We start from the raw sequence: 24,063 nt of genomic DNA, 5'->3' as shown, positions 1-24,063 counted from the left end.
GCCCGGCTAGCTCAGTCGGTAGAGCATGAGACTCTTAATCTCAGGGTCGTGGGTTCGAGCCCCACGTTGGGCGACCAAATTTTTCATTTCCTAGAATTTTAAATGCAGGCATCAGTTGTCTTAGTGTAGATACGAAAAAAACTTAGTACAAAAATATGATTGACCGGGTATGATTAAACCTGTTATTTATGAAGCAATTTTTCATTTCTTTAATGTTTCATGTTATTTAAATACCTGGCAACAATTCTGGGGGTATCTGTCAAACAATTATTCCTTCTTTTCCAATAGCACAAGTCTTTATTTTCTCAGGTTGAAAACTTATGAACTAAAAAAAGCACTACAAATATTTAATAAAAGAATAACTGATAAGACAATCAAGTCAAACAGTTATGGGGGATGAGGAAACACAATTGTGCTATAAGCAAATAGAAAATAAATAGGAAATGTTTGAAAAACCTAAGACAAACAATAACTACTTAATGTTTAACATCCAAACGGTGACTAAACCTAAAATAATGGCAAATACATTGCAGCCAATATATAGTAAACATATATATAAACATTGGACATTGAAAAGTTTTGAATAATAAATATATTAGCAAATACATAAATAAAATAAATGTTAGTTGTCACTTAAAGTATATAAAAATATATATATATATATCTGAATGAGTATACTTTACATATACTTTACAATATATGGACATGCTTCTCAGTAACACCCTTTTTTATGGGTCGTATGTATGGCTGCTTGGTAGAACAGTTAACACTAAAATGTTGCAATAATGTGTTTGGTTCAAATCCCGGCCTCCTTTTGCATGAAGTTTGAGTGTTCCCTCTGGCTTCTTCAGGTTGTTCCTTCCACAGTCTAAAAACATGCATGCATGTAAATTAATCTCTCTAAATGAGCAGAGAGTTATTGGTGGTTAATTATGTGTGTACTTGTGATGGATTAGTGACATATTCAGAGACAGCACCTCACCTCTTGCCCAATGACAGCTAGAGAGAGGCACCATCCCCCCCACAACCCTGAAATGATAAGTGGGTGTAGACAATGGATGGATGTTCTCATGTATTGTTGTAAGAGACTTCATTTGAGGGTTTTATTAGTTGTAGACTATAGTAATCAAAATTAAATTAAATGACTGTTTGAAATATATCACTCTGTGTAATTAGTTTGCTGATTTTTGAATTAAATTGCTGAAATACAAGGAGTTTTCAATGATTTTCTATTTATTGAGATTTACCTATATTTGCTCCAATCCCTTCCAGAGCATAATATTGTCACAAAATATGCTGTCAGCTTAGAGTGAGGTTTTTATTGGGATTTACAGTATATCTACAATGTGTTTGATCCCACCCCCATTAAAATGCTTTTTGGCTATGTCATCATTAAAAAAAACATTACAACTGTGTGAAAATGTCCTGAAGTCCCAAAGAGGCAACAAAAATAAGGTATGGGAAAACCTAATTAATCAACCATTAGCAACTGAAATGCTAATCATAATTCAGATGTTGGATAAATGCATTTTTATTTGGTTGTCTACCTCTGGGTGACCTTTTTAGTTGCCAAGATTATGACTTCAGTAACTATATTGAATTATGTTTAAATGTCATGTTAGTCTATTTGATTCCCTTCACAACAAGCTGTAGTGTAAGTCAGTGTAGATCATTTATCACTCGCAGCTTAATTCTCCCTTTTTGCATTCTTAATAGGTGCAGAGCAGTGGCTTCTTCTCCCCCCCACCCCCTCCAAGTCTAGAGGAAGCAGAGTGGGAGGGAGGAGTTTAAACAAAGGCCCTCTCCACATAAAAAATGGAGGCTTGTTCAGGGAAGCCATGGTGTCCTGCTCCTAACACTCCACAGGCTGACAGTTTCACTCTTTTAATCCTCCACTGAGAGAGCTGCCGACAGATTCTCCTCCTGGACGCTTCAGAACACTCTCACAAAGGGTTTGTATGTCAAAAATGCTCCTCTTAATCATATATTTGTGTGGATTTAGACCTAGCTCTGTGCTCATTTTTCTTCCCCTGCCTCTGACTCTCACAGAGCTGCCCCTGCCTGCACTGAACAAAGATAATTACTCAGGAAACATTTCGGCCAATCAGGCGCAGCTTTGTATCTCGCCTGCGAGGGAGGCGACCAGTCAGGATCTGGCTAACATCGCCGGGGCCTGATCGCCTTGCCTGAAGAGCGGAGCCTTCCCCGGCTGAGGGCTGAGAGTGTCCTCCATGTTTTATAAGTGTTGACATAACATTGTGTCAGGCAGCCATGCATCCACAGAGGTAAGCTCTGTCTTTTTTATCTCAGCCTTCTGATAGCAACATGGCTTCCTTTCTTGTTGTCGTGCTGACTTGTGGGGTTTCTCATGATGAATATGCACACCTTTAAAGTCAGCTTAGTGTGCAGCAGGAGGAAGAGGAGGAGGAGCTGGGCTGGATTGGAGGCCTCGTCAGGCCTCTGCGCCTTCCACCGGGGTTTTTTAGGGTTGGGGGGTTGGTGGGTTGGGTAACGACAATCACCCTTGCTCTCTCTCTGTGTCTCAGGGTCACATGTGTGCCCCAGACAGCCAGGCTGCCATACAGCAGGCAGATCCCACCATTTAAAATCCTTTTACTTTTTCCTGTGTACAAGGCAAAAGAGAGCTTGATCTAAAAGTTGTACTCTCATCTCCTTGCTTCTGCTGCTGCTCTCGTGTTGTAGCCTGGCAGAGAAACAAGGGGGATGGGCAGGTTGGGGGTACTATGTACCCTGTGCAAGTATACTTGCTCTGCTCTGGCTTCTTATCTCATGCCAGGCCCAGGGAGGAAGAGCAAGTGGCAACATGCGGGTTTGGAAGAAGTGAAGGTAGTTCAGGGCAAAACTTAGAGCAGTTTAAAACATTTTGAAACTGAAATCTGCATGACTTTCTGTTTGTTGACACAGGAGTTTCTATTCTTCACACTCCTCAAAGAATGACTGCAGCTTCAAACCTGTTTTTGAACCCCTCTTTCCCGCCAGTCTAATCTTTAAAGCTGAAAAACACTAGACGGGACTTATTAGAGTCATGGGCCTGAGGTTTCCGCCCCTGACTTCTTCAACTGTACTGTGAAGCTGCTTCCTCCACTCTCAGACACACACACACACTCACACTCACGCACACGCATACACACAGTGGCCATTTTGTGTTCAGAGAGCTCATGTTGAAAGAACTTTACCCTCCCTATTGCAGATCAGACACCAGGACAAAGAAACAACACAAGATTTAAGAGGATCTTTGTATTATGTAATATTTAAACATCTGAACAGGATTTAGGAAGAATTTCAGTGATTGGATCTAATCTTTGTTAGGTTGTTTTTCTCGACCTACTCTTGCTGCTTTCTATTTTTTTTCGTAGCTTTGAACACATAAACAAAAAAGCCAGCTAGGTTTGTCTTCAACTAGAAATTCAATGTAGGAAGTCGGACAAAGGTAAGACAGGTTATTTTATATTCAAACATCTCAAAATGACTTCTTTAAAAAAAAGATTTTATGTAAAAAAAAATATGAAACAGATTACTCAAAATGTGAGCAAATGCTTTGTTGTGTCATGCTATATTTATCAGAACATAGGCAGAACACCATGTTACGTCATGTAGCACCCTTATAGCAATCTCAGCTGCGTGGGGGAAACAAAGAGGGATCTCTTTCTCTTGTGGGCTGACATGAGGCAGTTTTGATCTACATAAACCCTGAAAATAGGAACATTACAATCAGAGAGGGTTTTTTGGCCTGCGACTAATTCACGTTGTAAAATCAAAACCAAAAGTCAAACTTTTACTGGCTTGATTATTAGGTATCAAAAGCATGCCGTGTAATTTTCTCACTGGTAGTGAGATAAGTCGGGGAACCAAGCTGGGCCTCCTTCTGAGGCAACAGGGTGACAGATGTTGAATAGTAGAGCCATAAATCACAGTTGTATATGCACAAATGTAATCGCCCATAAATCCTTGATTAAAATCCCCCTTTTTTAGAATTTTATGCTGCCATTATTAAGATGGGGAATAAGCTAAACTGAGAGGAGAAAAATAAAACCGACTAATGCAGGTGGAAAATCTCTGCATTGCAGCAAAAAAGGCTTTTTAAAGAGGAAGAGGGGAGCCCGCACACTGATCTGTATGGCACAGTGCGGCCGACCAATGGCGTTCCAGCCTGTTGGCCTTCCAGCCAATTGCAGCCAGAGCTGAGGTTAAAGATTGACAATCGGAGGGAGCACGGCAGGGAGAGCAAGGGCCTTCTGGAAAATTCCACAGCCATCTTTGGTTCATCCTGTACAGCCTTATATAAAAATCCAGGTCTAATATTTTTCTCTTCTACAGGATTTATTGTGTATGATAGCAATGAATATTGTTGTGATAAGTTTTTCTATTGCAGATAAATGCATTATTTTATCAAATGTAGGAACTAATTAGTTATTTAGTGACTACTGGGTTGGAAAACTGAGTCTCTTTGGTGGTTTTGGATCTTCTGAGTTGTGTTGTATAGCTGAAAAATGGTTTTCTTGTTACTTTTATGTTGCATTCTGCTCCGTATGCTTATTTGTTGCTCCTTTTTTAGCCAGTGGAACCAATCTAAGTTGCTTTCATTTGGAGTTTCAGTCCAACATATTGTTTTGCACATGATAGATCGTCTCTGTACTCTGAAATTGCTTTGTATCAGATATTTAGGAATTTAACAAGCCTCTTATGAAATGGGCTCGTCAGGATCTGACTTTGGTTTCACATTCTGGGTCTCTCCTTCCTTAAAAATGACATCTAATTATTCTGCGACAGTGGTGTTCATAGAGGAGAGATGGAAGAGGATCGAAGACATACTGAAAGAGGTGGAGAGGTGGGGGGTGGGAGAATCCAGACCGGTGCTTCTCGTCCTGCTGGATTTTCCCGTGTCTCCTCGCTGTTGTTTTCCCTCTTGTTTCTGTGATTGGTCATGAAGGTTTGTCCTGACACAACCGTCTTTATTTTTTCAGAAATGTTGGACTGTAATCTCCACAGATCTCTCGCCGGTCCTCCTGCGTGGATGTGCCCGTGCCCGAGTCTCAGCCTTGGAGTGGGGGATGGGGGAGAGTGGGGGGGAGGGTAGCAAGCTGTGGCCTCCATTTTCTGTGACGAGAGAACCCTGCTCGTCTCTCACAGGAGTGGAATCTGAAGGCAGTGACTCAGTGTTGTTTCCTTTTTGTCCATCAGGTACTACAGTACTTGCAGAAGAGAAATGTGTGTGTGTAATTTTTTTTATTTGCTCTTTCTGGAATATATCTGACTCTCTGCTGGGGATTTATTTGCCTTTAAGTCTGCTTGCTGCTTGATGGATATGAAAAAAAGCCCTTTTGGATACCTTTTTACTCCAGCTCATCTTGTCTTTTTGGTGGCTGCAGAAATTTCTTGACAATGTTTCTAAGAAGGTTTTGAAAACGAGGTTGTTGTGCAGCTCTGCTGAAGAATGGCGAACGTTCTCTCCTTTTCAGGGCTGTGGTGGAGACTCGGCTAGCGTCTCTTATTTTCATGTGGGCCTCGTTTGTTCACTCAGTCCGGAACAGGAAGGCCCTGAAGGGGTGTGTGTGCGCTTGTGAGAAAGCTGGTCTAGCTGAAACAAGATCTCCATGTGTCATAGCTTAAACTTTGTTTAATGTTTTTATTTCAGTTTGATAAACTTTCTCTAATTGCTTCATTTTTAAAGTCTCTCCTGGTTTGAGTAATGGTCATTTTGTTTAGGTCTTTGGGTTGTAGAAGAACCACAAAGAGGAATTTAAGTAACTACTGGCTGATTGCATTATATCTGGGTTTCATTGTTTGTATCATTGTTTGTATCAAATCTTATCTTTTGGATCATCTGTTCACATTCAGACTTTTGGGCTTACATTTTATCCATCGTATATCCACAGCTTGGCTGCAATTTAACCAACTTTGTCTGGAGTTTCTCTGTAAAAATGGAGTCTGGAGGCGTAAAGAGGATTGTTTTAGTTTTCCAAGTGAAAATAAAACCATCCCACAACTGTGGGCATTCGAGTTGCAGACTGAAACCCTATCATTCAGCTGGAAACCAGAGCTGCAGCAGCCAGAGCTATTAACTGATCGAGTGTGTGACCTGTCAGGGGTTCTCTGGAGGGCTTCTTTCCCTGGTCTTTTGAATAAAGGGCACATCCTTGGAACGAGGCCCTGTGTTGCTTGGACAAAAGAAGAGCCAAAGACCCTCATTTATTGCCAAACCCTCTTTTTATTCTGCTTTTTGTAACCACAGAGGGAACGAGATGCTTTGCAGGAGCAAAGACGGGGGGGAGTGAGGATTATTTATTTTTATTATTTATTTTTTGTCAGAGGTTAATGGTTTGACTTCTATGTTGAGCAGGCTTTGTGAAAGCGAATCTCTATAGTTGGTGGATTCCAAACAGATTATTTGGTAAAGATTTTGTTCGAGAATATTGAGATGACCTGAATGGTCTCCAAGAAAAGGCCTAAATCCTCCAGAGAGTCTGCTGTTGTTACTGAAGGGGCTTGGAAGGTGGTAGAAGTGTGTACTGTTAATTACAATGAGAGGCTGTCCTCTTCGCATGGGGCAGCTCTCTTTGGATTTCTTGTTAGTCTAGGTCTTTTCGCCAATTGTCATAAACAAAACAGGCCGTGGCCCAGTTGAGCCACAATTTTACTTCGTCTGTGACATCTTCTGACGAGCGCGGATACTCGGTAATGTTGGCTAAGAGGTCCTATGTGTTGTTGTGATCATTCATTTGTCAAATTAATGTTGCCATGGTGATTGTTACTGGTCTCTCTGTTGGAGTATAAAGAACATTTTCCGACTTGATAGTAGCTGAAAATGTGGAAAGCGTTTGAACGTCACATTAAAAGTCAAAGATGCGTTCAAGTCTGATGAGATGTAAAAAAACAATGGAAACTGGTAGAATCCCTGTTGACAGGTCCTCTGGGACCCAGTGCCTTAGGTGGTGTTCTACTTGTTTACAGATAACGCTGATGTGGTTTCTGAACACCCTCTCTGACTCTGTGTTTGCCCCTCTTCCTGTGTTCCTGTGTGCTCGTGTTCGTTGCTGTGCAGTCTGGCTGAGGAGGAGATAAAGAAAGAGCCGGATGTGGTAGAGGGGATGGACGCTTCTCTGCGATCGAAAGGTAGGTCTCTTAAGGCCGTGCATGTCCTATCAGAAGTCAAACATGATGGTGTCGGAGAACACAACAGGATTTTCCTATTGGATTTTGAGAGGTTAATGCATGCTAATGGGCATTAGATCTGCAACAGTGATATGTTATGACTGTATGGCTTTTTCCATCAGGAATCAGCACACACCCTTCACCTTAGATGAAGCCTTTTAGAGATTTGTTTTAATGTTTTAATTTATGTACTCAAAGATTTCAGGCATTCCTTTATTTAGCTATATTTAAAATGTTTGGTTGCTTTTGCAGTGATGTAAATGGTGTTGAAATAAATCTTTAGGTCAATGAAGGAATCAAACTAAAATATTGCTAGGCTCTTGTTAGGATATAAATCTCTATGATTTTATTTCCCCTTAATTGCCTTGTTAGTTGTACTTGGATGTAATAAATCGTCAAATGAGTTATATCAGAGAGATTTGCCCAAGTAAATACAAAATGCAGTTTCAAAATGATTTCACCTTAACTATCCAAACTAAACTGTCCCTATGTGAAATAACCACTGCTCTCTAAGCTTAGAGATTACCTGCAAACAATGTGGAAGACTTTTATTCCACTTTTCTTTGCAGAATTTTCTTAATTTAGTAGGAGTAGCAGATTGGAGGATTTTCAAGCACGAATGGGTCTTGCATCAACATCTTAGTTAGATTTGGATGGATTTTTATTTTTTCAACAGAATCAGCAGTGGTTTTGGCCTTTCCCATGGATGTCATTTTTGCCCAGTCTCATTTACATTGTTGAATCATAAGCACCAATGTTTTAACTGAGGAAGCTGTTGCTTGTAGTATTTTTGATATTGTTCTGGGCTCTTTTTGTGACTTGGATGAATAGTTGCTGTGCTCTTGGAGTAGTCCTGTTAGGGTTTTGGTTTATGTTTTCTGGAATTTCTGATTCTTAATATGCCGTTTTAACCCCCTTAACTTCTTAACTGATATCAATGACTTTGTTTCTAATGTGTTCTTGTGTTTCTTTAGAGCAGGACATGGTGTGTTGCTTAATGAAACAATTTAGCTTACTGCTCTGCTTAACATGTTTTCTTGGTAATGGAAATTATCTGTTGGAGCATTTATTAATTTATTTTTGGTCTAACTTGTCTACTTTTATACAACAAGTGGTGCAATTCGAATGACACAAGCCTTTTCATCTCAGCACCTGATGCACCAGGTTCAGCGGAACGATCAGCAGCACCACAGAAGCGAAAGGTGTCAAGTCCGACCCATTCCTCCAATGGACACTCTCCTTCAGACACTTCTCCCAGTCCCCTTAAGAAAAAGAAAAAGCCAGGAGCTGTGAATTGTAACAACAAAGACCAGGTAAGGCTCCTGGAGGCTCATCGCAAACTCAGGCCTGGCCTGCTGCTTTTATCGGATTGTAAGAGATCGTCAGGGGTCCCTTTAACACACAGACTTCTCTTCATTAATTTGGAAGTGTCTTTGTGTTGTGTAACATTTTAAAACATAAATATTGTTAGACCAGTCCCTGGCACTAGTCCTTTTTCTCTCAGAGCAAAAACCAAACACATAATCTTGATTAAATCCAAATTATTTTCAATTCACTTGTAGTTGTCCAATGTGCTGATTAAGCCTGCAACATATATCATAATAACAATATCAGTGTGTGCAATACTCGTACTGCAAAGGACTGTTTGGAGTGTAATAATTGCTGGCTAATGAACTTGCAACGTTCATGCTAATATTTATCCAGTTGAACTGTTTGAGCTACACGGTACTTTCTTCACACTTAAGATTGGTTGAAAGGCCCACAGAGGTGAATAGGTTTCCTGACAGTAATGAATCAGACTTCTCTATACTTGCTTTAGTGCTACAAATAGCGGAAGGTATGCAAAGAGAAATGAGTCACTGAAGAAACGTAGTCCAGTCCCTCATTTTCCTAAAAGAGTCAGCAGAGCTGTTTGGCATGAAAAAACATCAATATAAGCATCATGTAAACAGATTCAACCAGCAGAACTGAGAGAAATAAAAATACTCTGCTGATCAATAGCAATGCATAAAAAGTCACTTATTGTGCATATTGAGCTTTGACTTAAGTGCATTTTAAACATAACCATGTATTTCAGACACTGAGTTTGTTTTGATAAGTGCATCTATTTATTTATATTTTGGTTTTTACTCTGACATGAGCATATTTTGTCTTAATATGATTGTCATTAAATTCACTACGCTGCCAAAAGTATTTGTTCAGATGCCTTGAAACGCATGGCATTGAGTGGTATCCCAATTCTAATCCATAGAGTTTAACACGATGCCGGCCCAACTTCTACGGCTTGCACTAGCTTAAGAAGCTTTATCAGGTTGAGGTCAGGAACTCCTTGATTGTCCTCCATGAACTCACTCATTTTTGGACATTGCTTTGTACAGTAATGTTGGAACAGGAAGGGACTATCCCCAGATTTTTCCCCACAAAGTTTGGAGGTTTATGCAATACAAGCATTGTCCAGTGAAAGGAACTGACTCTCAGTCTGTCAGTTGGTTATGTAAGCTTAGGACACAGCTTCTCATCATGGGGAATCCAGTTCCATGAAGCTCTCTACACACAGGTTTTCAGCTAATTAGAAGGCCACATGAAATTTGGTGCTCTGTACTCAAGTGTCTGTTCCGAAAATTTGACCTTTATCCCCTGAATGCTTCACCATCTCACTGTTATGTGATTTTTACATGTCCTACCACTTATTGGCTCAGTTGCTGTCATTCCTGATCTCTTCCATTTTGTTATAATACCACTACAAGTTAACCGTATTGTTTGGAAATTTTTACAATTGCGCAGGTGGCATCCTGTTATTGAACTTTGCTGCAATTCGCAGAGCTCCTGAGAGGGCCCATTCTTTCACAAAAATTTGTATAAGCAGTCTGCATGAAAAGATGCGGGATTTTAAACACCTGTGGCCATGATAGCAATAATTTGGATTCATGAATGAATACTTTTGGCAAAATAGTTTATGGTTTGACTCTGTTAAATTTTATCACTTGTATTCACCATGAGCACAATCAAACCATTTATGTATCTTTTAAAAAGGGAAGCCCAATTTTAGTGGATTTGATTTATTGTTCTCCTATTTGCAAAAAGCAACATTGTGTAGGTTTTGTTGCCTTTATTGTCCCTTGTGCCGCTTACCCTGCTTGCCTCACCTTAATACTACCTTGTTTCTGTTGCACTGCACCTTTTTTTGTGTTCCTGCGTGTTTTTGAAACCTGCCCCCTGTTTCTCTTGCCTGCATTTCAGTCAGAGCTAAGACATGGTCCCTTTTACTATATGAAGCAGCCAGCACTCACCACAGACCCTGTTGATGTTGTACCGCAGGACGGCAGGAATGACTTCTACTGCTGGCTGTGCCACCGCGAGGGTCAGGTGCTCTGCTGTGAGCTCTGCCCCAGGGTGTACCACGCCAAGTGCCTCAAACTACCAGCCGAGCCCGAGGGCGACTGGTTCTGTCCAGAGTGTGAGGTATCGCACGGACGACGTGTGTTTGTGTGTGGGTGTGGGCGTAGGCAGATGCTTGTTAAATTCAGCATGGCTCAGCTGACAAAAATGAGGTGTCCCAGTGAAGACATAAGTCAGTGTAATGACCTGCTTCAGCCTGTGGTACAGGCCGAAACATGGAGACAAATGACCCACCATGGTACATCATCCTGTCACTACAGGAGATGAAGATCTGCACAAAATAACAAAATGTGACTAACGTGGGCTCAGGTGCAGCTCAATAAATAATCATCATAAAGTAAAAACTTGTAATTACATGAATTCATTATACACACACTGATATTTTCAGATGTTATTTGAATGATTATAGCTAATGAGGGTGGCCTTCATAAACACGAGGAAGATGACTCACTTAAAAGTTATCCTGTAGTCCTGCAGACAGTAGCTGTACTGCGGCCCAGGTTTTTCAAAGGCGAACTGCCCTGCATGTTTCCCTGCTACAGCTCCCTTAATTTCAGTTTAGGCTTATTATCGGGATTTTGCTGAACTGCAGTCATCTGAATCAGGTGTGTTTAAAGCAGAGAAACGTCTAAAACATGCAGAGCAGTCTGCCTGGAGGACCAAGGTTGGGGAAACACTTCTTTATCGAAAAATTTGAATGAAAAACTGAGTGGAAGAAAGAGGTGTGGTGGGAATCCCACAGCCTCGAGAGGATTGTGAGAGTTTTTTATTCCCTCTAAGCCATAATCAACAGAATTACCTGAAATAAACACTGGAAATGTATCACTGTGTGTAACGTCTAATGTAACGTGTAATGGGTTTTGGTTTTTGAATGGAGTTACTAATATATATTTAACTATATTCTAAATGATGTACAGGTGCAACTCAAGTAAAGAACCTTGAGCAGGGCCCAGTGTAAATGTAGATGCAATTGCTCTGCATGCAAAGTATTGCTAAAGCAGGTGCTTGATTTGAGTGGAAGTAGTTTTTAAATTTTTTTAATTTAGATCAATTTCTTAGTTTCCCTAAAAGTTGGTCACCTGTTTAATAAAATTCAAAATGACAAATTAACGGACAAATACTTAATATCTGATTGATATTATGACTACAGCTTGCATATTTACAAAACGATAAAACTGTAATGTTAAGTAATGAAATATGAATATAAAAATTATAATGTTATGTCTCCTCTCTAATCTTTTTTACCACTTCCATATTTGATGATTCCTGTTTAATTTGAATTATTTATTTGAAAGTAATCTGTTAAATAATTTGTTTTGCATTTCTCTAAAGCTGTTTCTATTTTTTAACCTTTGGGAATGGGAGTCAGTGATGCCCCTGGCTACACTCTGCATTTGCGACTCAGTTTGTGCAAGTTCTGATTTTCTTATAGCATCGGGTCTTTCAACCTGATGCTATAAGAATACCATGAACTGGGGCTTTACAGAAAAAAAACTGGTTTATTTTTTAAGATGTATAGCTAAAATGACCTGTGGGATAAATTTTACAAAGTTTAACTTTGCTTGTTTATTATTATTATGATTATACAATAATTCTTGTCTTCATTTTATCTTCCTTCAGAAAATAACAGTTGCTGAGTGCATTGAAACCCAGAGCAAAGCAATGACAATGCTAACGATAGACCAACTCTCCTACTTACTGAAATTTGCACTCCAAAAAATCAAACAGCCTGGGGTAAGGAAGCCATTTTATTTGTTGTATTGTATTGTACACAAATTATTGAAATAATATTCTAAAATCCTGCAACAAACAGCAACCTTTGAAAACTATGCTTTAAAAAATTCCTACAATTTTTATATACAGTTTTTTTGTTTTTTCATTGCAGTTGCATGATCTCATACTGAAAGATTTAGAAACCAATCCAAGTCCAATCTTTTGTTGGAGTGTACTCGCTCTATAGAGCAGAAAATCTCACAGTAAAACTAAAGTTTTAGTTCCCTTTAAAACAAAATTCCTATAAAACTGTGTCCGGACCACAAAAAGTTTAAATTGTACACTTTGAATTTAAGTTTAATTTGGTCAACATATCAAGAATCTTTCAATAAATAATCCATTACTTAATGTGACAAACTGATACATTTCTCTTATCTGCTGCCCACCAGTAAGAGTCTGGAACAGGGAGGTTTTAAAAAAAAAATCTTCAAAATCTTGCAACAAAATTTTCAGTGTGGGATTATGCTACTGCAATAAAATCAGAATTTATTTTAACTGCATCTTGGACATGGATGCAAAGGGTGCTGTGGCTTCAGGAGGTTAGTCTTTCAAAGTTAAGCCTTTAACAGTTGTCCCATGCTTGTCTTTAATGAGCAGACAGAGCCGTTTCAGAAACCCGTGTCACTAGAACAGCATCCGGATTATGCAGAGTACATCTTCCACCCTATGGACCTAAGTACTATAGAAAAGGTACTAACATTTTTAAGCACTCAAAGCAAAGGACAGCTTTACCAAATGCTACTTTTTTCCACTAAAATGTTTTATTGTCCTTGAATATGTAAATATATATTTTTTCCCTCTTGATAGAATGTGAAAAAGAAAATGTACGGCTGCACTGAGGCTTTTCTTGCTGATATGAAGTGGATCTTACACAACTGCATTATCTATAATGGAGGTTTGGCAATTTGTCATTTATAAATATTTATACCTACTCCTTTTATTGTGCAAATCCCCAAAGAAAATAAAATTACAACAATTTCTTTTTCAGGTAATCATAAATTAACAGCAACTGCAAAGGTCATTGTCAAGATCTGTGAACATGAGGTAAAAGTTCTCTTCTAAATTGTTAAGGACAGAATAACAATAAGTAGTGTGTCATTAATGTTGTTTTTAAATTCATTTTTAGATGAATGAGATTGAGGTGTGTCCGGAGTGCTATTTGTCTTCTTGCCAAAAAAGGGATAACTGGTTTTGTGAGCCATGTGTAGGTCTTTGCTTTATCTTGAGTACCATATTTACAGAGTGTTTACATATTTGAAGCATATTGAATTACTTTTCCTTGTTTTCAATAGAGTCAGCCTCACCCTCTGGTTTGGGCTAAGCTGAAGGGTTTTCCTTTTTGGCCGGCAAAAGCACTCAGAGAAAAGGATGGTCAAGTAGACGCACGCTTCTTTGGGCAACATGATCGGTAAGAGAAACAGCTCTTGTTGCGAATCGTTTAATAAATTTTCCTAAGTTGCTGATTTTCATATTCTTTTTGCCGTCGTCCATTCAGCGCCTGGGTTCCTATCAACAACTGCTACCTGATGTCCAAAGAAATCCCTTTCTCTGTGAAGAAAACAAAGAGCATTTTCAACAGCGCCATGCAAGAGATGGAGGTCTACGTGGAAAACATCCGCAAGAAATTTGGCATTTTTAACTACGCACCCTTCCGCACTCCCTACACACCCAACAACCAGCTGCAGATGCTGGCGGACCCCAACAACCCCAATGCCGGGACGGTGAAAACAGAGAAGCCAGACAAGCTCCGCTTCAACTTTGACATGACTTCCTCTCCCAAGATGATCCTCAGCAAAAGTTCTACGCCCAGCGGGATGAGCCGGCGGGCCTCAATGATGGAAATGCCTCGGTCTCCAATGAGCACCAACTCCTCGGTTCACACAGGGTCTGATGGGGAGCAAGAAACCGAGAAGCCGAGCAGGAACCCTGCCTTACACTACAGCACTGGAGAGGAATCGATGGACTGCACTGGTAGATCATATTTCAAGTTTCCTTTTCTTTGGCGGCCATGATGACGATTTTAGTGCTTTTGAAATTCTTAGCAAAATCTTGTAATTACAGCATCTCCTGTATCGGGGAAGCCTGGTCCAACTGCTAGTGTGAGCAGCAGTCCAAAACCCATAAACTCTGCACTGGTTCCTAAGCAGGACAGGACAGCAGGAACTGGAGGCATCCTCAACCTTAACCTTGGTCAGTAACACATAAAATAGTATTTATGATGGATAACCCAGTAACAATATATAGGTCCCTTTAAGTTTTTATCATATCTCAACCAGAAACATTAGTGTATTCAATTTGGATTTTAATAACAATGCAAAGTAGTGCATGTTTTTAAAAATGAAAAAAAACTTACTTTCCATCCCTTTTACTTTGATACGGCCAAATGAAATCCAGTGCAACCACCTGCATTCAGAAGTCATCTAATTTATTACTGAAATAGTAGAAGTGGTAAAGCTGTGTGTAATTCTAAGTACAAAGATATATGATACATTCCATGTATCATATATTATATATTAGCACACATGTCATTAACATGTGTGCTAATAACATTCAGACTGTTGAAAAATGGAAAAGTTGGTCATGCCATCACAATATTTTATTAAAATATGGTCATTACTTGTTTTCTGTCTTTTTTGTTGTGGTCATGAGGTTTTATTTTAGCTGAATAAGTTTAGAATGGCACAGCCGCAGTACTCATCTTAACCAATTGGGAAACTGTGACAGGACTTGACTTGTCTACACACATTCTCCATCCAATCTGACTGACTAAGTAATTTTACAAAGAAGAATGAGCAAATATGCCAGTGTCTACTTGTGGAAAGCTAATAGACGCATTCCCCATAAGACTTACTGCTGGAACTCTGGGAGGCTGATTGCATGTAGGCATCACTTGTAAGATTTTGGTTTGTAAAAAAAAAATGTATTAAATAAAATCTTGAAACCCATGAGAACTTTTCTTCCTACATCACAATTATGCACTTGTCTTGTGTGGATTTATTGCACAAAATCCCATCGGAATGCAGTAAACATCTTGTTGACTGAATTGGAAGGGTGTACATAGTTGACATATGATAATCGTGACTGTTGTCTTGTAATTTATGTTTAACTCAGATCGAGTGAAGGCTGAAATGGACCTGAAGGAACTAAGTGAGACAGTGCAGCAACAGCAGCAACAACAACAAGCAGCCCCCACTACCGTCACCACTACGAAGAGACCCATCAGGAGTCTGGACAAGACCATTGAAAGCTGCAAAGCACAGCTGGGTAAATATAGATATACTTTATAACTGTTTGAAACATGGATTTGGATTTGTTAATTATATAAAAATAATTAATTTGATCATTTTTGACCAACAGTTTTGAGTAGTCTGACACTATCTTTGTATCTTGTGCCGATGTAAAACAATCATGTCAAGCTACTTCACAATAGAAATGGGTACAGTTTAAATCAGACAATTACATGTAGTCCAATTCAGTCCAGAGATTGTGTATTTGTGTGATTTACTACAATAATTGTGAACTTTACATTTGCCTACACAGGTATTAATGAGATATCTGAAGATGTGTATAAAGATGTGGACCACAGCGACTCTGAGGACTCTGAGAAATCTGACTCCAGCGACAGCGAATATCCCAGCGATGAAGAACACCGGTCCAAGAACTCTGCACACGAGGACAAGGAGAAAGCAGAAAGAAAAAGGTCAAAGGCGAGTGCGGAGGGAGAGGGTAAGGAGGGAGTTACAGCGACGGGGGATAAAACCGCTGTCCCTGAGCCTTTGCTCAAAGAGAAGCCGGGCTGCAACGGTCCAGACAGGGATCTGCAGGAAAAGCCCAGGACACCTCAGTCTCAACCCGTCACTGAAAAGCCTAAACCACCAGAAGAGGGCAAGACAGCTTCTGCATCCGCTGAACAGGACTCTGATTCTGAGAGAGAGCTCGTCATTGATCTGGGCGACGAACATGGAGGACGGGACGCAAAGAGGCAGAGAAGAGACCCGAGCTCCGCCGCTGCCAAAAATACTAAAGAGTCCAACGCTGCCAAGGTGGAAGGTGAGGCTTTGTCCACTTTATGGTTGTGCTCTGTTTCCATCACATTTTAAGACAAAATATTAGTTAAAAATAAGCCTAAACTCAAGTACTGGTAGGATCATGCCATGTCTACTCTGCTGCTCATGGTTCTTGTTTTTTTTATTGTCACAGTGATGCTGGAATGTCTTGATTGGATATGTTGGTATAAAACTATTTTTGGTAGAATAAGTACATTTGGATTTGTAGATATGATTTTCAGGTAATTCTCTGACAACATTTTCAAGAGACTACCATTACCGCTTTTTGCACTTGTATGATCGCAAGAAGCGACAATTTCCATAGTTTTCCTTAACATGGCAGATTTTATTTAATTTAAAACATTCAAACCATTTTCTGTTTTTAAGACAAACGTTTAAGCCACAACCCTAACGTATGAACAACTTTTCCTATTTTTACTCTTACCGGTCCCATAGTTTTCAAATTTTAATTTCATTTGTTGTTAAAGACTAGATTTATTTTAGCCTTAGTTTAGTAATTATTATTTATTATGTTATTACACTGTGCCAAAGCAACAAACCCCATGATGCACAGATGCAACAAGGTCAGTGGAATGTTTCTCCTCAGTCATTCAGCCTCTGGAGTAATCCTGCAAAGGAATATTGCTCCTGCAGCTGTCTCAGTCCATGTTTAAGCAGTTTAACGTTTCATTATCTACAATCAGCTTATGGGCATGATTATTTTTTATTGTGACTTGGCTTAAAACTGGAATTTTAATTGTGGGTTGAATTCTGTTGACAGTAACTGGCTTAAATAAAACGACAAACAGAAGGAATACATTGAAGTTTGTGAAGCTTGCTATAATGCCAGAAATCATCATTTTTCATACTCCACTTGGGTCTTAACTTTTAAATCAGAATGGTCTTAGATTTGGCAGAACTTGGAGAAAGCTGCAAGAAGACTCAAACCCTGTGATTATACTCGGGAGGAAAAACAGGAAAGTGTAATTTTCTTCTACAAATGTTGCCTGTCTGCATCGTAAATTTGCATAAAATATTTATTGTTGCGTATTAAACTTCGGAAGAATCCTTGAAATGTGTAGACATGCTGGTCAAGTGATTTACACAATGCAAACCAAATCAGATTAATGCAACAGTCTGACTTCAAGCTCACTCTTTGGTTCCTTTTTTAAAATGATCTCTTTCTCCCTCAATTAAAAAAGAAAATATACATCTTACATTCTACAAATGGGGTTTAATTGTAATGCTTTTTCACATCGTTTGGGTTTCAAATGCTGATGTTATAAATCCAGATTGTGCGGTGGATTATTAAGCAGTCCTAGTTATTCTTTCTTGCTTTTTGTTTAGGTAAGCTGTCTTCATCTGCTGCGTCAGCTACACCGACACGAGAAGCTGCCTCCAACCTGAAGGACTCTCTGCAGCCGTCCATCACAGCAGCGCTCAACCTTGTTTCCAGTGCAGCATCTGGTCAGCCCAGCACCTCCACAACCACCAGTGGATCTACCACTGCGCCACCTTCTGGCTCCACGACGTCCACAACACCCACAACTGTAAAAAAACAGCGGCCGCTTCTTCCTAAAGAGACGGCTCAGCATGTGCAGCAGGCGGTGGTCTGGAATCCCACCAAGTTACAGACGTCGTCGCAAAAATGGCAAGTGCAGAAGCTCCAGAGGCAGCAGAACGAAGAGCAGTCGGGTGTCCAGGGTCAGAGTCAGACGCGCAGCCAGCAGCTGCAGTCACAGCAGAACTCCTCCAGCACTCGCTATCAGACCAGACAAGCAGCTAAAGGTAATATAAAAACACCACTGGGATTATGCACCAAAAAACTTGTATAACTATTTCAGGTTGTTTAATTTCTCTTAACATTTCTCCATCTTTGTCAACTGCAGTGCAACAAAAAGACCCAGCTCAAAGCTCCTCATCAACAGCGGGACAGATCACATCTGCTGCGTCGTCTCTGGTGTCAGCAGACTTGCAGATCCCCACAGTTTCAGCAGATGTAGCAGCAGATATCGCCAAATACACCAACAAAGTAAGTCACAATTCCCATTAATAATATTACTAATAGGTTTAGAAACCTTCACATAGATTTTCTAATATTTAAAGACAAATATTAAAACCTAGATAAAGTTACTGCTCTGTTCTCTGGATTTGCTTTGCAAGTATTTAAAATGTATAACTTTATTATTTTTCTCACAGATTATGGACACAATAAAAGGGACAATGACTGAAATCTACAACGACCTCTCTAAAAGTACATCAGGAAACACGATTGCTGAGGTAATCCCTCCCTCTCATATTGATGCCTCTTCAAAAGTTGTTTAAGAAACTTGTAGTAATAACAAAGTAGCTTGGAGGTCTAGGGTGTTTAGTGGTGGGAAGAAAATATGTAGTTTATTCTTCCTTCTCTGCCCCCGAAAACCACTAATGCCACAAAAACAATAAAATGCTTTGAAACGTTTGTCGAGTTTTGAAACTGGGGTTTTATGAACTGAAAGACAAGAAGTACATCTGTCTGTCCCTGCCTCTACTATGATGAACTCCTCTGTATATAAAAGTATTTCTAGAGTGAAAACATTACGATTTTTTTTTTTTTATACAGCAAAAACTTGCCATGATATGTAAAAACAAGGCAGATTAAAATGACTGATTAAGTTAATTCTGAGTTGTTGAAGTGTCCCAGTCAAAGTCCAAATCTGAAAGTCTGTGGTGGGACCATAGCAGGAAGGAATGCCAGTAAATCTCATCAAATAAGTGAAGCAATGTAGTGAAGGAAAGAAGACCAAATGTCCCAGCTGGATTATATAATTTAGAAGAAAATGGTTTCAGTGTATTTCTGCGCCTCAGTTAATTATAGGGTTTAACAGTTTTGTTTAATGGCTGCTTCTGTGTTTTTATAAAATAAATGTTTTACCTATGCACTTTGAAGATCTTTAAAAAACGAAATATTGTTTGCTTATGCCTATTTAAACAGGTTATACTTTTATTTTAACCACAACTGATTTCTTGATCGTTTTTATTTTTTGCTACAGATTCGACGTCTGAGGATAGAGATTGAAAAACTCCAGTGGCTTCATCAGCAGGAGTTATCAGAGATGAAGCATAATCTGGGTAGGTTTTTGCTTCCAGGGCTGCATGAATATCATGCGATTACCTTTTATTTTCAAAGACGGTTAGCATGGCTTCATGTTGAACTTACCACTTGAACGCAGAGCTGACGATGGCGGAGATGAGGCAGAGTCTTGAGCAGGAACGGGAACGTTTGGTTGCTGAGGTGAAAAAACAGATGGAGCTGGAGAAGCAGCAGGCGGTGGATGAGACCAAAAAGAAACAGTGGTGCGCCAACTGCAGGAAGGAGGCCATCTTCTACTGCTGCTGGAATACCAGCTACTGTGATTACCCCTGTCAGCAAGCACACTGGCCTGAGCACATGAAGTCCTGCACACAGTCGGGTAAAACAAGAATTCTGTCAGTTTTAAGTTATTGTACTGTTTTTCAACCTGCTTTAAAACGTAGCATCTGTTGCTACTGCAGCTTTCAAGCAACCTTAGCTTGTTTAAAAAGTTAATGTCTAATGTCTGCAAAAGTATTCGTACCCTTTGTCACCCTTTGGCGATCACAAATTTCCATGCGATGAAGCAAATTATTCCCACAACATAAGGTTGCCACCAGAATTTTGCTGTTGTTATGTACGTCGACCAACGAGTTCAGTTGTGCTCCAATGTTTCTTGTGTTAAACTTCAAACATGCATGCATAATCTGTGGTTCTCTGCGGCTCTTTCAAAGTTGCCATGGATCTCTTAGCTGTGCCTGTGATTAATGCTCTTCAGGTTGATGAAAAACCATTTCTCTGCAGGTTTGCAGTTATGATTCCTTATCCATTTTAGGATGATGGACTTGTTGAGCTCTCTCGGTCATCTAGCACATGGGTTATTATTTTATAACTGAATCTTACCTTTACTCCTGACTCACTTACTCAGTTGTGTTTCTCTAATGAACCCCTGAGGTCGTTACAGAACAAATTAGGTGACTTAAAGGCAGCTGGTTGCAGTGGATTATATTTTAGAGGCATCAGTTGAGGTAAAGGGGTTAATCACATATACAAGTTTGGTCGTAACTAGATCAGTCACGATAACAAATTTTGCTGAGCAATTAATTGTCTCTGTCTCAAAAATTATTGCGATAATCGATAATATTGTTTGAAGACCTTTTTAAACTGATGTAATGGTAATGACATAATAATCCAAGCGATATCCTGCCAAAAATAGGTACACGTTATTTTCAAAAGAACATTTAACACTGAAATTCGTAAACAAAATAAAGAAAACAACCAAAAACAAAACTAAAATTGACTCTCAGTCTCCATTAACAAAAATGCACTTGAATAAAATCCAAACAACATAAAATCAAAGTGGAAATAAAAACTGCATTCAACCAAAAGAGTGCAGATTATAAAGTCTGTATACTATATTGCCCTTCAATAATCATTAGATTTAGATAGAGAAGATGGGCATATCCGACTACCTGATGCCATAGTTCAGTCCTCCCTTAAGCCCAGTTCACACTACACGATTTGTTGCCCCGATTTTCCCCTTATGACAATCTTTGAATGACCAACGTTCTTAGATTGTCGCTTGCGTTAATTGTAACCGATCATCCTGTATTGTGTGTTAGGACTGATCGGGTCCAGTCGGTAGAACGTCGTGGCCGCTCCGATCTAAAACAGGCATATTCAACATGTTGGATTGTCTTGGCCAGTTTATTGCAGTGTGTGGAGTTTTCCCAGGCTGGGAGCGAGAACGCAGCCTGTTGAATGTGACAGGTAGCCAATCAGAAAGCACGGATTCCAATTCGTGCTTTCTGAGGGGAAGGCACGGAGGAGAATCCCAAACAGCTAACACGGGGCAACCCAAAGTTCAGCGGACATCGGGGATGATATGTGGAAACAACATTAATGTTTATTCAACATTTCGTGCAAAGAATATCCACAGAAATGACAAGGAGAGGAGTTGGAGGGAAATTGCTACCGCAGTTGATAAACCCGGTAACTTTTCAGCTGCTCATCGTTAATGTGACATAACTAGGTTATAATGCTATTCATTCAGTCAGGACTGACACTAGCCACATGCATTGCAGGTAGATTCTAGAAAAACATTGATTAATGCCTGGTTTTAAAATTAGTTATCTAGACTTGTAGCCGTTATTTTGTGCCCATTGTTCTCAATGTAATTTTAAACATTAAAACGGTAAATACAAATTAACCGATGAAGCTTAAACACACAAATGGTAAAGACGAAAAAACAGAATAACTCACCTCCACATCATAGTGCAGCAAGTAAAACCCGTTCTCCACTCTTTTATCCAACGCCTTTTCTTTTTGTTACATCTTTTATCGCTTAAAATAAGCTCACAAACGATCGCTATTGCCTCTATGTCATCGGCCATGTTTGTTTACACTAAATTCACGTGTGATATAGTGGCTTTTACCGGATTTTCTGTCTGAAATCTGAATGTCGGCGAGAGAAATCGGTTCGTGTGTGATGTGTTGCTCTTGCAGTGTGACTGGACAAACTGCACGATCGAACCCGTTATACCTACGTTTTTTTGTCTACTACTGTGTCTCTCAGGTTTTGAAAATGGGAGACCCATTACCCATCAATAGAAAGAGAGAAAGGCAGGAAGAAACAATAAAGCCGATAAATTAAAATGAGGTCTATAACTTTCATTTATCATGCGATTGATTGATTTATTGTTTATCACGACAGGCCTAGTCGTAACCTGACATGATGACAAATTTCAAAAGCTATGATTGCTTCTTGTAAAGCATTTTTGTGTGCATTGGCAAGGTCCCTTTGACAACTGAAGGAAATTGAATTGTTTAATATCAATTTTCTAGCCTGATTTGATTTTGTGTTGCACAAAAAGTTAAAAAGTCACTGTCAAACATAAAAGTGTCTTCTCTCTCATGTTGGTTTTTGCTCTTTCCCAGCCACAGCATCCCAGCAGGAAGCAGAGGCAGAGCCCGGCTCGGAGCCGTTGGTCAAACCATCGGGCCACTCTCCCGCTGTGCAGTCCATTCCCTCAGCCGCAGGCTCGATATCGGACAAAAGCAACTCTCCCACCTACACTGACAAAAACAAGGACAGTTCTGGTGTCACTGTGACCTAACTGATACACTACAGACACATCGGTGGAGTGAATGTGAGGCAGGTGGCCTCGAAGTTGGTGCTTCAAGCCCTGCACCTTGACGACAAATCACTTTTTTTTCTCTCTCTCTCTTTCATTCCCATTTGTATATGTGGTCACTGGACTGTTTTCGGTTCACTTCTCATTTTCAGTTTCCACATCTGCGTTTAAGTCAGTTAATCATGTGAAAATAGTCTGTCTCGAGATGTGAAATGTTTTTCATTCTACAGTTTTGCATTGTTGCTCAGATTATATCAACCCACAGGATAATCTCTTCATTTCTCTTTCATTGCTGCTCCATAGGACTTTGCTGCTGTTTGATTGCTCTCCATATTGTGAGACAAAACATTTGAAACAGCCTTCAACAATTATACACAATGATTATGGTGCCATCACAAATACTTAAAATGATTTATTTTTTCTTTTCTTTTGGTTTAAACCACACTTGCTTAATGTCGAGTAGTGCAGGTTTAAATGACACATTTCAGTCCAACATGTTTGCTTCATGTCAGTGGTGGCGTTTTGGTTTCATACCAGTTTTGTATTGTAGTTCTGTGTTATATAGCCACACATTTAAAATGGAAAAAAAAAAATCTGATTTATTAAAAAGCCTAAACAATTTAAACTGTACAGCTTTTGTAAGAAGATACCTGAACAATATTTATAGTGTTACATGTTTTTATAGTATGTTTATTGCAATCACATTTCTATGTGTTGAGAAAAGTTATTTGAAATGAAACTTCTTCACATGAATGTCAGCTCCTAGTGAAGTCTTTGTGTAGCCAGTTACCCAAAGCAGATGTAAATCCAATCAAAAATGTGCCCATCTGAGTAGACATAAATATATATTGCTTTTTCAGCCATATATTTCCTGTGAGCATGTTTGTGTAGAGCTTTGTCTTGTTACTGTTTACATATTGTAAAAAGAATAAATGGACTTGTGAAGAAGTTTCTCAACTTATTTGATCTGAACAGACATAAAAACACATTTTCTTTCTATTGCAGTGTTGCAAATATATGTTATTGATCATCCAATTGTAAATTGGTGATAAAACCAAGAAGCAAAGAAGCTGCCTGAGCACCCTGGCATCGCCGTTGCTGCGTTTTACAAAAGCATTTTATTTTTGTGAGAACAAAAGCGAACTGCGAGGAATTTACATGGCAAATTTTCAGGTAATTTGGTGACTGTTGGATCTGCTGTGGTGATCTGATGGCAAACAACACAGGACTCCTCTATTTTACAATATGAAGAATGAAAATGTAAAAAAGTACAAATGTATTTTCTTCTTTTCCCCGTCGTGCTTCAATTTTTCAGCTTACCAAATGAGTAAATTCTAAAAGCAGTTTGCAAAAGAAGAGAACCATATATGGACAAAAGATTACCTCAAAAGTTAAAGATTGAGCCATATTTGGCTGCAACAAACACAACTGTTTGTTAAAACTGGTGATAATTTTTTTAAAAATATATATCGTGCATCAATTATGA

General features: G+C 39.4%; 1 protein-coding gene and 1 non-coding gene across 7 annotated transcripts; both read left to right on the top strand.

The window, feature by feature from the left end:
• trnak-cuu lies at positions 1–73 on the top strand. The gene has a single exon. It is a non-coding gene; the product is annotated as a tRNA-Lys (tRNA).
• A 1,728-nt stretch (positions 74–1,801) lies between these two features.
• On the top strand, positions 1,802–23,525 carry zmynd8 (zinc finger MYND-type containing 8). 6 transcript variants are annotated; one of them, XM_023335400.1, is made up of 21 exons: positions 1,802–1,952; positions 2,050–2,285; positions 7,064–7,134; positions 8,323–8,486; positions 10,492–10,635; positions 12,193–12,306; positions 12,943–13,035; positions 13,153–13,240; positions 13,334–13,389; positions 13,472–13,549; positions 13,638–13,753; positions 13,841–14,316; positions 14,407–14,535; positions 15,457–15,609; positions 15,886–16,395; positions 17,739–18,179; positions 18,281–18,423; positions 18,591–18,671; positions 19,424–19,502; positions 19,604–19,843; positions 22,381–23,525. In XM_023335400.1, exons 2-21 carry the CDS (start codon positions 2,272–2,274, stop codon positions 22,557–22,559), a joined length of 3,369 nt encoding a protein of 1,122 aa, XP_023191168.1. In that variant the 5' UTR covers positions 1,802–1,952; positions 2,050–2,271; the 3' UTR covers positions 22,560–23,525. The 6 variants fall into 6 exon arrangements, with proteins under 6 accessions (XP_023191168.1, XP_005812975.1, XP_023191161.1 ...); XM_005812918.2 differs by having other exon boundaries at positions 10,414–10,635; XM_023335393.1 differs by lacking the exons at positions 1,802–1,952; positions 2,050–2,285 and adding an exon at positions 3,074–3,451 and having other exon boundaries at positions 10,414–10,635.
• Positions 23,526–24,063: the final 538 nt, after the last annotated feature.

This window comes from Xiphophorus maculatus, chromosome 1, assembly GCF_002775205.1.
Source record: "Xiphophorus maculatus strain JP 163 A chromosome 1, X_maculatus-5.0-male, whole genome shotgun sequence".
Taxonomy (NCBI): domain Eukaryota; kingdom Metazoa; phylum Chordata; class Actinopteri; order Cyprinodontiformes; family Poeciliidae; genus Xiphophorus; species Xiphophorus maculatus.
This window is presented reverse-complemented; position numbering and strand designations above follow the sequence as displayed.

Excerpts from the sequence above, each read along its gene's own strand:
- zmynd8 (XM_005812918.2), top strand. Across the intron at positions 13,754-13,840 it reads TTCTTTGGGCAACATGATCG|CGCCTGGGTTCCTATCAACA; the intron begins GTAAGAGAAACA and ends TCGTCCATTCAG. Across the intron at positions 14,317-14,406 it reads GGAATCGATGGACTGCACTG|CATCTCCTGTATCGGGGAAG; the intron begins GTAGATCATATT and ends TTGTAATTACAG.